Below are 15,850 nucleotides of genomic sequence, written 5' to 3' on the forward strand. Positions count from 1 at the left end.
CGGATATTTTAATGGAGATATTGAAATAATTTATTTTCCTGCATAACTTTGCTAATGCAGAACAGTAGTTTGTAGATTTCACTTGTGTGATTGTGAGATGGACACATGAAGTAACTTCTGTAGGAATACACCTTGAAGAAAATATCGTTACCTGCACTTTGTACTGACGCTGTATTCAAGCAAAGCATACCAGGTATCAGATATTAGGTAAAAAGTGTGAATAAATTTAACACATTTAGGATAGAAACAGTATTCAGTTTATTTAAATATACAATATAAACATGTGCATATGAACCATTGAGGAAAACAGTATAAGAAATGTTGGACTATAGAAAGGGTTAACATGTTGCTACATCAGAAAATATTGCAAATGAGGAAACCACAAACATGTTCATTGCATATTTCTATTTTCTGTAAACCTGTTTTATGAATGTCTTGAAACGAAATGTCGTGCTTCCGAAGACCCTTCCATAGAAACAAATAAAAAACTCCTCTCTTAGGTACATACAGCCTTTTCTTTTTGAAAAACAGAACGTCAGTTTGTAACTTACAGTTGTATATTTTCATCTTATTGAACTGGAAACTTGAACTCGGGATGTTGGACTCATGACCTGGCTTTTCTCTTGAGGCAGCGCCTGAGGAAAGCCTTCTCGTCCCATTGGCTGGGGGGAAGCATGTAAGCGCCATTATGGACACAAAGGACGGTCATCTCCTCGGCGTACTGAAGGTTCGGCAGCAGCTGAAGACAAACATGGTCGGAGCAAAAGTTCAGGAAGCGCACAGACTCATATGGGTGGGTCATGACATTATTCAGCACATACAGTTTCACACAAAACATTTTAAAGCTGCAATCTTTTTTTTTTTGCCACTTCGGGGCTGCCAAAACAAGTTAGTCGAGCAAGTTAGTCTAATGATATAAGTAGATAAAGGGAGTGTGTGAGCAAACAGCTGCTTATTTACATATTAAGCAGACATAAAGGCACATTAGCATTCATTTCAGAGTGTGGAACTAATCTTTTAACTCTGCTAAATGGTACACTATGTTCACCAGTAGGCCGCTCACTTTGACTGTGTTTGGTGTAGGACATGACTGAAAACAGCTGGATGCTGAAGCTGGAAAGGATGTAAATAAAACAGGTAAGAGCCAACCAAATCAGTAAAATTGGTAAATAAAATAATAAAAAGAGCTGAAAGAGGTGATTCCCTCTGTCATTACTATAGGCTACACCTTTCATGTACAAGTAGTCGTGATCAATTAACAAAATATGTATTGATTATAGGAAATTCACACAGAAATCACCACAGACTGAGATCAATCTCTTGTAACTATCTGAACATGGCTCATTAGAAGGTACAAACACTTACTTTAGGTGTTATTAGGAAGTACTGGGATGTTGTCTCCTTGCAAGCTGTGCGGACGACAATGTCGAAGACTCTTCTCTCATTTACAGGATCCATTCCCTACACAGCGGAGACAAAGAGTCACATCCACATAGGCAAACAGGTGACGACTACCTCTTAGATTAAACACTTTGTGAGGTGAGTAAAAAACCTACCTGGTTGATCTCATCCACCACTCTGAAGGGGCAGCGGTTGAGCTCCTGCAGGGCCATGAGGTAGAGCATTGTGGAGACGCTGCGCTCTCCTCCGCTCTGATGGTAGGCCGTCAGCTCGTGGAGCTGAGTGCTGCTGTGAAACTTCACTCGAATTCTGATCCCATACTTATCATACTCCTCCTGTAAAGAAAGACTTTCTTCATTTCATGGGGGTATAATTACATTTGAAAAAGCAGTTAGAAATACAGACTAGATCTTATATGACTAATTAAATGATTAGTAGTCCTTTTAATCCTACATTAATTAAATTAAAATATCATCTCCAAGCTGTCGGACTAATTGTGTGTGTTTACCTCATTCTCTGAGTGCAGATCAACCTCTCCTGCACACTGCATGTGGCGGAAAAAATCACTGAACTTGGCATTAATCTGTTCCACCAGCTGCTTCAGAGGTTTCAGCCAGCGCTCCTTAGCCTATCACACAGATACACACACAATGACAATACATAAGTATACACAGGACGGCCATGTTTTCATGTAAGAAATCACAAAATGAACCATAACTCAAAAACAACACAAGAGGAATCTCTGCAGTGACTTGTACCTCGGATATGTTCTGTCGATAGGTGGTCAGGTTGTTGTTCTTTTCTTCTAGCTCTTTCTCCAGATGTTTGATCTCCTGCTCTCTCCTGTTGTACTCGTCAACAACCTACGAAGCAGAGAGACGTAACATGACGAACATTTACATCCTGAGGAAACTTACCAATGCTAGATAGCAATAAGGCAGCTTCTACAGTCTAATAACACAGAATAGAATCTGAGCTACAGCAGGAAGCCTCAAAATGTCAATGTGTGTGTGTCTAACTTAATTAGAACTTTATTCCAAGAAAGTAAAGAAGCCAAAACAAATGAAACCCTCAGCTGGCGCTCATGTGCTCTTACACTTTCACTGAGGCCAGTGAAGCACTCGGCTCTGGCGTGCTCCTCGTTCAGCATGGCATCGATCTCATCCAGCGTGTTGGGCAGCTTGCTGAAAGCCTGCATTTACAAAAAAAATAAAAAACATGAGCCTTACATGAGGCTTCCAAATGCCTACACAGCAGTGATTGGACCATATGAAAAGAGCCACAGAAATAAGGCGGAAGAGGTAAAGGCTTGGTTCATGCAGCGATATAACAGTCTATGCAATGAACACTAACATTACGCAGGTCTTCAGGAAAAGACTCATCAAGTTGCATCCTGCAGATGGACTTGGCTCTCTTCAACAGGCCTTTGCATTGTTCTGTCAGCTGAACCTTCCTCTGCTCCAGACGGCTGCATTTTTGCTGCAAGAACCCACAGACAGTTAGCATTCAGCAGATACAGAACGAGGACTAGATCCTGAAAAACAGGAGGTAATATTGCGGACACTTGCACTAGTAGGACGGATGTGTATATAGAGGTGTATGGAACAATTACATCAGTGGTCCTGAGTTCAGAGGCGCCTTCTCTACAGTCATTTTCCAGCTTGGTCTTCTCAGCTGTTAGCCCCACTGTCTCCAAAGCCAGGTACACCTTCTCCATGTTCAGCTGGGCTCTCAGCTACAGCAATGGAGAGACACAAAATGATGAGAGACATAAATAGACAGAATAGGCACATAGAAACCTGGTCAAGAGTCAAAAGCGCAGTATTTTCCAGCTATTTATAGGGCACAATACAAAGATAGTAAGATGCGTCGACTAACGCAGGTTCAGAATGCACTTCGGCTCTGCTTGTTAAACACACAGGGACACACAGCAGTCGCCTTACTTCTAAGTTAAATATCAGTGTATTTTCTGATATACAGACAAACGGGGGAAATGGGGACGCTAGTAGACGAGGACACTCTCACCACTGCCTCCTCCCACACCTGCTTCACCTCAGGGAGAATCCTGATAGCAATGCAACAGGTTTTGTACCAATGCCCTGTAGATTGTAGGCACCTAGAAAGGGTAGGTTTGTTCTTATATATCAAAAGCCACCATAAAAATATATAGGTTGTTGGCGCCGGTTTGGCTCAGCGGTTATATCGATGACCATATACAGAGGCTATAGTCCTCGATGCGGCGGCCCCTGGTTCAATTCCCGCCCTTGGCCCTTTGCTGCATGTCATTCCCACTCTCTCTTCCCCCATTTCCGCCACTATCCACTGTCCTCTCTCTGAAATAAAGGCATGTAAGGCAAATATGTCCTTGTCGGTTGTGCACGTCCTATGCGTAAGCAAGATGCAGTATGCACATTTAGGGGGAGTGTAGAGGCAGAGGGGGCTCAACATCCTCGAGTGTCGCCATGGGTGTTTGCATCCCACACATACGATACTTGCAAACGGCCTGAGCTCTCTGGTGTGCCCTCTAGAGGTATCCCTCCAGTAACACTCCTCAGGCATAGCCAAGTATGTGAACAATTACATTCATGATGCAGCCGGTTGTGTACGTGAACAAAAGGTTAAGCAGCAAGTATATCTCCGGCCTAAGTTGTATAAATCCATACCTTCATTTGGGCCACGATCACCTTGGCTATAGCCACCTTCTGGAAATTGACAGCTTCAATTTTCTCTTTAGTCTCCTCTTCAATCTTTTGCAGGTCAATAACATTGTTCTCCATCTGCCTCAGACTGACAGATAGAAAGAGGCAGCAAGGTCCATTATGAATTAGCATTCATCAAGCTAACGCCTCTACAGAAAGAAAACTACTTATTAAGTCAAACACGTCCACACATTCCAAGATACAGACGGTCACATTAAAGACTTACCTGTCCTGTTTGGTACTGATTTTCTGCTCCAGCTGTCTCTTTTTGCCTTTTAGCTCGAACAGCTGTTTCTTCTCTGCCAACAATTCATTGTCACGGCGATCCAGTGCAACAGCTTCCTTCTGCAGGGCCTTCATCCGTTCATCAATTTCTCGTAACCTCGACTCACAGTCCTGGCAACAGTAGGGGCTAACAGTTAAACTCTCACCTCAGTTAAACTCCAACATATTGAAATCTATCAAGACACTGTATATTTATAGGGGTAGTAGATACAACAAGTCATAAGGGTCTTGGCTAGGGCTTTCAATCACTCTCTGACCTTCAACTGCTGCTCCAGCTGTCGTTTCTTTTCAGCGTCTACAGTGATGGTGAGGTACTGGGAAGGGTGCAGTGCAGAGTTACTGGTGCTAATCTTGTTGGAGTAGAAGGACCTCTTCAATGTGTATCTCTCCTCTGTGGTGTATAACACCTTGAGGTAAGGCTCCTCAATCACCTGTTTTAAATTAAAAACACAGAATATAAAAGTTAATCACAGCTGTCAGGTTCAACTTACACAGCGGAAATAAAAGGTAATTTAAATGGGACAGCTATAAACTGCACCATTGATTGAGCGTTAGTGAACATATACAGTCTCAACCCACAGAATTGCTGTGTTTATCAGACATATTTCAACAAAGAGGTTGAGTTTTAAATAACATTTGCTTCTATAAATATGTTCTGAGAACTTCAATATTTGAAGTGGAACGTACCGTTTTAATCATGGCTTTAGTTTGATCATTGCCTACAGGAACGTCGTAAACCCTGTACTGTTGACAGAGGTAACTCATCACCTCATCAGGTGCGTCAAACATCTCACGAAGGTAGGTGAAGAACCCTAAACGCCTGCAAGAGAAAAATACGGTCACAAAAAAAATATATACCTACACAAAAACATCCAGTATATGTTAGGTCCTCATAGCGAATTTTGTCTCACCTCAGAGACTCAATACTTCTGGATGGTTTGCGCTGAGAGCACGACTCTTCTGGAGCACAAATGGTGTTCACCCTTAAGTTCATCTTGTCTCGGACCTGACGGTCAGGACACATAAAACCACATTTCTTATTTAGGTGGGTAAATAATTAAGGTTCCACACAAAGTAATGATATATTTTTCATTATTGAAAACAATTATTTACACTCAAAATGTTTTTCATTCTCCAACCAGAGTCAACATGACTATGACAATCATAATGTGCAGCACTCTGACCTCAACATTGAACTTCTCCATGTCGTCCTTTCTCTGGAAAACGAACGCCCGCAGATCGTGGAATGAGATGTGGTTCTCCACGTACTTAGCAAAGCGATGATCTTTCACATTGATCTGAGGATTGAGGAATGGATAAGCATGCTGGCTTTGCCACCGATACAAAAATTGTACCCCTAACTTATTCTGTCAACCTGCTTCTTAGATACATACACATTTTGATACTATTAACTCAACCATTTATAATTTAAATTATTATTATGTAATAACTTCTTTATAACACACTAATATAGCTGTACACAGATATAAGCGTATTTTAGTGTTCATTCATGAACAGTTTTTGTCTATAATTGTAGTTATCTTTTCCAATAAACAACTGTGTTTAACTTAGTTGTCATTGATATGTTTATACACATCCTTTACTTATCGGTGCCCACAGGAAAAGTTATAGTGATTGATAAATACATTAAAAAAGACACTTTTTATATTCACCTTTTAAATACATTTCAGTATCTTATAAGCTTTGAATTGTGTGTTTTTGTACTGCTTTATGTTAAATAGGATGGGGTTGATGTGAAGTATTCCCCACATGGTTGACTGGGACTCACCACCAGCATCGTGGGTTCATAGACATTTCCACCAAAGAGTTGTCTGTTCTGTCTGAGCCACTGGAGGGCAGTGTGTGTGTCCCTGTGACGTCCTCGCAGCTTCTCCTCTTTCGCATTCATCATGTTGTCCATGTCCTTGAGCTTTTTCTCCAACGCTGGAAATTTAAAAAAACATAAATAAACTCCACATGAACCACATTCGATGGTCTTTGGACAGTCGAGTATATGTTTTTTGACTGACACTGGCGGAGAACCTAATTGCGCAGCATCATGCTTAATAATTAGATCTCTGTTAAGTTTGTTAGAAACTCTCACTTTTGGCCTCAGCAAAGACGTTATCCTTCTCCCTCCGCAGGTCAGACTTCTCCCCTTCAATCTTGGCTCTCTCCATCTGGATGCGCCTCAGCTCAACACTGACTTCATTGATCCGTGGTGTCACATCTGGTTGGTCGGCTACCTTGGCAAGTTCTGCCTTCATGTCCTCAATCGTCCGTCTGGTGTTGCTGATTCGCTTCTGGTGGTCGTCCTCTTCCGTCTGCTTCAGTCTCTGCGTTTGTTTAATATCGTCGATCTGTAGAGAAGAACAGAGCAGTAATTAGTGATTATCAACGACACACAGAACAGCAACATAAACTATATGTATATTTTTGTAGCATTAATCCATCCATCCATCCATTATCTATACCGTTTATTCTTTTCAAGGTCGCGGGGGGGGCTGAAGCCTGTCCCAGCTCTCATTGGCCAAGAGGCGCGGTACACCCTGGACTAATCGCCAGTCAATCACAGGGCTGACACATAGACACAGACAACCTTTCACACAGCTCACATTCACACCTCCAGACAATTTGGAGTCAACAATGGACCTAACAAGCATGTCTTTGGACTGTGGGAGGAAGCCGGAGTACCCGGAGAGAACCCACACATGCACGAGGAGAACATGCAGACTCCACACAGAAAGGCCCACTTCATCCGAACCAGGGTTCGAACTAGGAACCTTCTAGCTGTGAGGCTCCAGCGCTAACCACTGCTCCACCGTTCAGCCTTGTATCATAAATATTTTCCTAATAAACATAATAGCGTCCTGGTTTCTGTCATCATCTCCTTCTTACTTGATAAAACCATTGGTATATATTATTGTTGTTAAATCAACTCAAATAATTTAAGTGTTCAAGTTATTTTTTAAATACTTTTCTGTAATTGGTTAACCTGCTCAACAGTGTTCTTCGTTGCTGAATCTCATAAAGAGGTGCATTAAGGTTGTAGTGGCCTACGCCTTGTATCCTGCATATTGTTAAAATGAATTTCCTTTAATAATCTGTTCACTGCAAAGGCCCTGCTCAATAGTATCAATATCAATCCTGAAGGATTTTTGTCTTTACTTTTATCATAACAGACAAATAGTTCTTCCAAGGTTAAAGCAAGTGACATTATGTGTTGTCAAGTCTTAAAGAAGGGTGTTTTAATACAGATGGCAACATCACAGATTGTGTTTTATAAGGTTAGAGGGTTAAGTGATCATTCTACTTGATGAAATGTGCAGTCTCACCTCTTTGTGTTTTCGGTCCAACTGGTCTTGTTTCTGTTTACACTTCAGAGAGGCGTCTTTGATGGCGGCAGTCTGACAAACAGAAGGCTAATCGTTAGCCTCATGAAAGTATGGCAAACATTATATAACCATTGTATAATTAACTTTAATCACTCGTCACATGTCACGCAGAAATGTCTTATATTTTCATTAATGGTTTCTGTGGATGGCATAATGCTCAGATTCAGTTAAAATACGTACTAACAAGGCTGAAACTAATCATGTTTTATTTAAGGCTGTTACACATCTATTAAAAAAAATAATTATATTTCCAATTTTACAGCCAGCTGTCTTACTCTAGACTAGTGTTACGACACGGTATTGCTAGCAACACTAGTCTAAGAGTGAAAAAGAGTGAAGCATTTTCACCTTAGCCTTTATTTGTGCCTCAGTGGGCTTCAGCTGGGTGTCAATCTGCTGGATCTTCCTCAGCATGGGCGCCTGGGCCTGCCTCAGGGCAGAGAGCTGCCTTTTAGCCTCGTCTCGCTCCTTCTTCAGATCCTCAAGCTCCTTACGGGTGGTCTCATACTCCTAGTGCCAGAGGGAAAGAGTCAGAGCTTACACAGTCAAAAGGATTCAGTTTCACTCTGACCGCATACTGTGTTTATTTGTCTCTCGCCTTTGTACACATCCCCACCACTTACCACCCATGGTTTCTTCTTCTCTAACAACTCAATCACGTCAAGATGCCGTTTCTTTTCGTAGTACCGGTTCATATCGTGTTTGTTTCTCTCATTCCTTTGCTTGGCTTTCTCCAGGAAGTTAGTCTTCTCGTTTACGATGTTCTTAGGGGAAACAAGCCACAGACAACAGTGAAAATCCTGGTGGAGTATGAGGTCTGCAATCTTCAAATGTGGAAAAAAGCTAAATAAATGATGCAACTGTTTTTTTTTGTGCCGAAAAACTTTTGGGTGGTGACTGAGAAACAAAAGCTAAAACTTAAAATGGTATCCCAAAACTTAAAAATATGTATTACAATATTGTTTCCTTAAATATTCAGTCATGCCATAATGAGACCCTCAATGAAAACAGGAACAACAGGAACAAGCCCGCTGTATACTCTATGGAAATACTGTAAGCATAAAGGCCGCCATAAAGTTAACTTTATGGCGAGTGCTGACGTCTTCATGCTTACAGTTATTATCTTGGAGTTGGCATCGACAACCTTTGTAGAGTTATTGAGTTGAGCACGGCAGCTCTTTCTTTGTCTGTACTATATGTAAAATATGCGCCTTATGTTTACCTCTAGTTCTCTTTCTTTGTTTCGGAAGTTTTTGAGCTCACAGTGGTACCCGTACATCTCTGGTGGTCCAACTGACTTCTCGGTTGCCTCAAGCAACTCAATTTTGGACATCTTGGCAAACTCACCCACTTTTTCCTGAGGAAAAGAAGAGGAAAACATTATTTGTACACAACCAAACACTAGTATATTGCATGGAAATTTAAATTTATGTTTGAAAAATATAAACAGATAATTCATCATCAAGAAATGTTTTAAATACAAACAAGGTACATAATAAAGTATTGACAGAAAAATGTGTTTACTGTGCAAATATCCTTCAATCCAATATTACTGCGTGAACGGCATAACATTTATAGAACATTTCTGCATCCATTACTCTTATTTCTCAGCATTTGTGAAGCCCTGTAGCATAAACATACCTGAGGCAGAAATTGGCAGAGGTTGCCAACTTGAATCTGTAGAGCCTTGACCTCCTCTTCCACTGCTTTCTGGGGGCAGTGTCTTCCATTCAGCATCCACAGGGATTGATTGTTCTCCACGTGGATCTCTCTGCTAATCACTACATTACCACCACTTTTGTACCTGAAATAATGACAAAGAGTTGGATTTTACAATCTAACACATCTAGGAAAAGTGTCGGATAACTACTGATTCAACACATAAAGGTATAATAGTTATATTAGTAAAGGCTGAGCTGTCTGACACTTTAAAAAGCTGACCCTGGTCGGGCTCAGACTACAGATGTTTTCAGATGATTTATACGCGATTCAAGCCTTACAACCATCTGAGAAGGGATTGGGTTTGGTAACTTGGTTTGAACCAATGTAAGCCCATGTTTTCTGGTAATGTGCGATTCAGTCTTAAATCCTCCTAAACAGCTTGCAGAATTATTGGGTTGATACCATCAAGCATGTTTGATATTTGGGATGTAAAATCTTGATGACAACGTCAGTACTTTCCAAGATGGAAGACAAGAACGAGAGTATACAAAAAGATAGAGACACTTACTGTGTTTCCAAGTAATGGAGCCCCTGAGGCTAATATAAGCTAGCATAAAAGTACAGACAGAGACTAACAGGTACAAATTCACCTCCAGCCGCTCTTGCTAAGGAATAGATATAGATATGATTTATAAATGGACTCAGCAGGAATTTCAGAATACATGCAACACAAATGTATTTTACATATCTCATGGCTTCCTCTTTTTAAATATCATTGTGTTTACATAACTCACAGTTCAATCTCAATAGATCCTTTGTGGCAACCCCGTTTGACATAGAGCCCAACCTAAAGACAAAAATATAATACAAACAACTATATTAAAACAATTGTTTAAATGATTCAATGGTTCATCATAGCTGAAAGAAGTTTACTTGTCTACTAAAATAACTGCATAATACAGTTGCTGCGTGAATCAGAGAAAAGCCATCAAATGATGTACAAGAGGAAAATAAAAGACATTCTCAACAGTATTTTTAGAACAACTACATCATGCTGCTGCTATCATTTGTTCAAGTTTACTCACTGGTCTTTTGTAAAGGAATCAAGGCCTAAACAATTTCATCTACCAATGGTTGTGTTATGCTGCTGTTTACCTTGTCACCTCTGCCAAGTATTGCAGTCTTGCCAGCGAGACCAAGACAGATGGCACACACAATGCTAGACTTGCCAGTTCCATTTGCTCCCACAATCATGTTCAGATTAGGTCCAGGATGCACCACAGAGTGGTCATAGGTCCTGTAAGAGCACAAAACAGATATATCAGGTTGGTATGGTCAGTGTTTCAAAGCGGAGTTGGGACACCTTGCATGAAATAATAAACTACAACAAAATTATTATAGTTCCATGAATTAAAATATTAATCTTCAAAAATGCTATTTAATAGAACAAATACCTTTAGAAAGTTTGGGTATTGTTTTAGTTGTGAACTTTTGACTAAATTGATCCTGACACAAGACACATCAGGATAAATTGATCATTTTGGAGCTTAAAGTTTGCAGTGGTGTCAAGGTTTGAACATTGAAAATATGTTTCTGATATTTTGTAAAGTTGACTTATATAAAGAGCAGACTCCCCAGAATTTGTTAGAAATGGGATGGACACAATACCAATAAATACCTATTTATATAAGTGAGAACTATAGAAATAGCCTTTATAGAGCATGGACTTGAACTCAACCCTTTGTTATCAGACATGATATGGGCTCCAAATCGAGAGCTGACTTGAATTTTATTTTTCATATCTTAACAATTAACAGCAGGAACTTAGAACATATGATTAGGACTTCACTTTGCCATTTGTAGTGTGAGTACATCATTTTAACATGACAGTCGATAACAAACGGACACAGTTCTGAGTTAGCTTCTATCTAGAAGTATACACAATAGTTATACGAGTTGGTACCATGTTTACAGAGCTCAAATTAGCCTGATACAAAGCAAGATAGCTTGGATATGTTAGCCTGCTTTTAGCCTAGCCATCTAGCTATCAGCAGGGTCTATCATATTGTTCCTGGCAGGCGGTAGTTTGGTTTCGGTTTACAGACGATTGTCTGGGCTGCTGGTTGGCAGCTAAGGAGCGGTAACTTACAGGAAGTTTTTCATGGTGATGCGAAGTATGGAGCCCTCCACAAAGCGACCCTCTCCTACTGTTCCTCCGGGCTGACTGCCGGTCAACATGCTACTAGAAGTTTGCGAGCTGCCGTGAGCATGACTGAGTCGCTTTCTTTTGCCGGACTCAGCCATCGTGGATAAAAAAGTAACCTGCCTAAGAACTTCAGGCACGTAGGTTCACCCTCGCGCGCTTAGCCGATTCGTTTCTGAAAGCTGGTTGGACAAGCGAGGTCACGTGTATACACAAAGACTGACATCATATCAAAATTAACGTTCAGTATCGCGAGATTCAGCGTGTAAACTGAATATCTGGTGAACTGTGTTCAACCAAACTGCAATCAATCGTAAATTCTATCAATTTGATAGCCGTAAAACATTACATGATAAAAAGGTTTGTGCCCAATAAATATAATGATTTAAAAATACATTTCAGGTACAAAAAAATACAACTATACTATGCTCAAAATTACAACTTGGCGATATTAGTTGGTTATTAACATATTATGTTGGTGTTATAATGAAAGCATTCTAAAGAAATTCTGTACTAAATATATCAAGGGAAAAAAATATGATACTGATTAATCTTGTTAGTTCTGTAGAATAATAGCAAACCGTTGTCTATTCCCTTTATCATAAAATATATAGAGTAATCTGGATGAGCAAAGACATTTTAGGAGAAAAAGAAAAACTGAGTGTCATTGAAGTAAAATATACTTTTATTATACAGTTGTTGTTTTTTAAATTAATATTAATATTTCTAATAAATGAAATTAAATCTGCTTGACTCCAATAACTAGTCCCAGCAGTTATATCCTAGTAATGTACATATGTTCTACAGTCAGTTGCAAAGAAGTTTATAAGGTAAACCAAGTTGGAACTAATTCATGTCTCATCGTTGAAAACTAAATTGTAATGCAGGTGTTTTAGTATTTAGTCTACTGGCATTGTTATAAATTAGTTTGAACATATATTAGAAAAGGATCAACAAGGCCATAATTCACTTTCCATAGAAACCTCTTAAGGACCCTCTTGCAGGCAAGCTGTATTGTAGGGTGTTGTATTAAGATTAAGCTTAATAATAGTTAGCTAACTTAACTGGCACCTGAATGTAAACATGTTTATTTATTTGATAAAAGGGAGGGAGAGGGAAAGTGATGAGTATGGTGACATAGTTGAAATTGGGACATTAGAGAATAGGTTCACAATTTTCAGGGCTGTCCTCAAACATTGAGATGCCCATGAACATTTAGAGAGTTACTGGTCACTGTTATTTTTCCTGTTTACACTGGTCATTAAGAGATTCTTAGCTCAAATAAAGGAGATGGACAAAATCTTCAGTCCTTGTTCAGCGCAAATTGCACAAAGGGATTACCTAAAGCTAATACGGATCTTAAGCACACTAGTTCCAAAATACAATTGTTGATCATCAAAAGTTAATGTTTAAAGCAAAGATTCCCTCCTTATTTTCTATGTATGTACCGTGTTATGTTTCCACGTATTTTATTGCTGAGCTGCACCAGAGGTTATAGCAACACAAACAGGGAATTTTGTGCAGAAAAAAAGATAGTTTTATTCGGAATGCAAAAGCATCATATCACCTTTGGATAACTTTTTTTTTTTACAAAACTATTCCAGATTGTGTCTCCTCCCTCTTACATTAAAATGAGCTGTGGGACTTTTTCCATCAGTATAGACAAAAGGAACCATTACAGCACCCAGTGATACTCTCAGCATATTTAATATTGTGTCAAGATTCATTTAAGACACTAAAAAGTGATTCTTTCTTAGATAATGTAAAAGTCCGGAAGAAAGTAACAATTCCTTAAAAGACTAAAGCTGAATATAAAAATCATGACGGTAGAATTGTAACAAAGACTGCAAGGTCTTAAAGACAAAATAGAAACTGAAAATAAATATTCAGATGGGGAAAACAGAAATAGCCATGATGAGCCATTAAAGAGACTTGACTGAAAATATTTGCATTAACCTTGTAGCTTTTGCTAGGGAATATCATACTGCCGGGTTTCAGTTCATACACACTGTTTTGTATTGTGGACCAAGAGCTAGGTGGCAGTAACTCAAGGAAAGTTGTTTTGTTTTTGTTTTTAAATGGTGAGGCAAAGTATGGAAGCCTTTTAAACAGGACCCTCTCATCAGGCTTTGTACCACGACGCAGCCTCTGCAAGTTTCTAGGCTATTTTTGAGCTTATGTTTTGAGGATTGAAAAACAGCCTGCCCATGTAGCTTCAGATACTGCATTTTCATTTGCCTCGCGCGCTTCATCGAGCCGTTGACGAGAGCTTATTGGACAAAGGAGGTCACGTGTATACACAAAGACGGAACATAACGTTGAAATAGCTTTTTAAATAATATAAACGTCGTAATGTATCGTTGCTTTACACATTTAAGTTCCTGTAAATGTTTGTAGTTAATAAAACAAAAGCTACCGACACCCGACATTAAGACGCCGTCTAGTTTTTCAAAGGACATCCCAGGTCTTAATAAATGGTCGCCGGTTTTTCAGACGCTCACGTCTCCGTCCAGGGCCCTTTAACGCTTGTCGGTTGTGGTTAGATCAGAATCGCCTCTTTACTCAGGGTCCATTGTGAAGCTTAAGATTAACCCAAGCTCACATAGAACTAGTATATCTGATCAACTCATCACCTCTGACCACAACATAAAGCGTGGAGGCCCTGGAGGTTAACATCTCGCCAACTGCTCATCGCCACGGGGGCTCGAGAGCGCTTTTCCTATCATTTCCGATCGGAGCAGAGCCAAACCCAGACCAGATCAAATAAGATCAGTGTGTAGGTTTTTTACAGAAATACTCACTCACGCACTTTCACCGCACATTCACCCAGTCAAGCACTCACCAAGCTCTCACACACACACGCCCAACACAAAATCCATTCACACTTTGAGGAACCAGGAAGTTCCGGGTCGGATTTAAAGGTAGACGCCGCATGGCATCATGGGACATGAAAAGCAGTGAATAGTTGTATGTCGACCTCATGTGGTCATCAACGGAAAAGACATCTCCATGTTTTTTCTTTTTTAAAGTATTTCTCATTAAATGAGTTTTACAGCTAAGATACTTTATATAAACTACGAAGAATTGTAGCTTTTTGTTATTACCATTCTAATATAAAATGATTAAATACAAAAACATGATAAAATAAAAAACTACTGGTATTCAAGTAATGTAGTAGTAGTAGACCTATTTGAAATAATAAAACCAAAAAGTAAATGTAGAGAAAGTGTAGTAAAATTTCAGACAAAACGTGATACACAATTAATATGTACTTTTAAATATTATTTACACTTCCCTGCTGCCTTCCCAGTTCATGCCATAGATGGTTTCAATATAATGTTACTGATCCAATGGAACATAAGCTCTCAGTTCAAAAATTAATAATTATAAATCAGTTATTCAACTGCATATTTTTAAGCTGCATTGCATCCAAATAAATATGATATGGGTCAATTCCCTTACTTCCCTTAGTAACTAAACAATTGATTGTAAATGTTATTAAAAGGTAATGATCCAGGATCCAACATAATATAACTGCACAGTAAATAGCTTTTTTTTTTTTTAATGTAACACTTGGTCTAAATACCTTTGCACTGATATTATACAAATATGTTTATTTCCAGATTCTGGAAATGTACAACATGCTGGTCGTTAAAATACAATAAAATTAAAAAGTATACATATATTATCAACATTTGGTATATGTACAATGTTAAGGTGGCCATATTTTTAAGTGACAGGCTCATAAACAACCTGAATTGTTGTAAAAAGCCAACTTTAATTTAAGTTTTGATTTAAAACTTAGAGGATTAATGGATTGAGTTTTGAATGAATCAACTCCTCTTATACATGTGCATGCACATACATAAACACTTACACTCGCTGTATATATCACTGCATACAGTCATGTACAATTAATACACAGATTCATGCATGTGCACAGGACACAGTTTTCTCATCTGTTCCTTTGTTTTTGTGCTGAATCTATTTTTATTCATTTGTTGGCTTAGTTGATTTTACCCTTAAAGACCTTACAACTGAAAGGTGCAGCAAATAAGCTTTAGCTTGATACCCTACATACATTACAAAGAGTGAAAGAAAGTGTGTTGACTTTGCCTGAGAGCCTTTGTTGTTGTGGCGTCTGTCACTATCAATGGTCTCAGTGGTAGAGGAGTCGAATGGTACTAGTGCCGTGCTTGGTAGGT

The 15,850-nt window shown here is 39.2% G+C and overlaps 1 protein-coding gene and 1 non-coding gene across 2 annotated transcripts; both read right to left on the bottom strand.

Moving 5' to 3' along the window:
• Positions 1–259: 259 nt before the first annotated feature.
• On the bottom strand, positions 260–11,790 carry smc5 (structural maintenance of chromosomes 5). The gene is made up of 24 exons (XM_069660020.1): positions 11,592–11,790; positions 10,598–10,739; positions 10,237–10,289; positions 9,422–9,584; positions 9,003–9,137; positions 8,404–8,544; positions 8,129–8,290; positions 7,721–7,792; positions 6,490–6,745; positions 6,175–6,329; positions 5,570–5,683; positions 5,297–5,391; positions 5,073–5,205; positions 4,643–4,816; positions 4,327–4,496; positions 4,065–4,188; positions 3,014–3,136; positions 2,755–2,880; positions 2,498–2,593; positions 2,160–2,264; positions 1,910–2,029; positions 1,557–1,736; positions 1,366–1,461; positions 260–739 (listed from the first exon to the last, which is right to left on the bottom strand). Exons 1-24 carry the CDS (start codon positions 11,744–11,746, stop codon positions 605–607), a joined length of 3,225 nt encoding a protein of 1,074 aa, XP_069516121.1. The 5' UTR covers positions 11,747–11,790; the 3' UTR covers positions 260–604.
• A 2,394-nt stretch (positions 11,791–14,184) lies between these two features.
• LOC138590443 (small Cajal body-specific RNA 2) lies at positions 14,185–14,540 on the bottom strand. The gene has a single exon (XR_011307963.1). It is a non-coding gene; the product is annotated as a small Cajal body-specific RNA 2 (non-coding RNA).
• Between the last annotated feature and the right edge of the window lie 1,310 nt (positions 14,541–15,850).

Source organism: Semicossyphus pulcher, unplaced genomic scaffold (assembly GCF_022749685.1).
Source record: "Semicossyphus pulcher isolate SPU_LCO1_2020_fin unplaced genomic scaffold, fSemPul1.0.p SCAF_13, whole genome shotgun sequence".
NCBI lineage: Eukaryota > Metazoa > Chordata > Actinopteri > Labriformes > Labridae > Semicossyphus > Semicossyphus pulcher.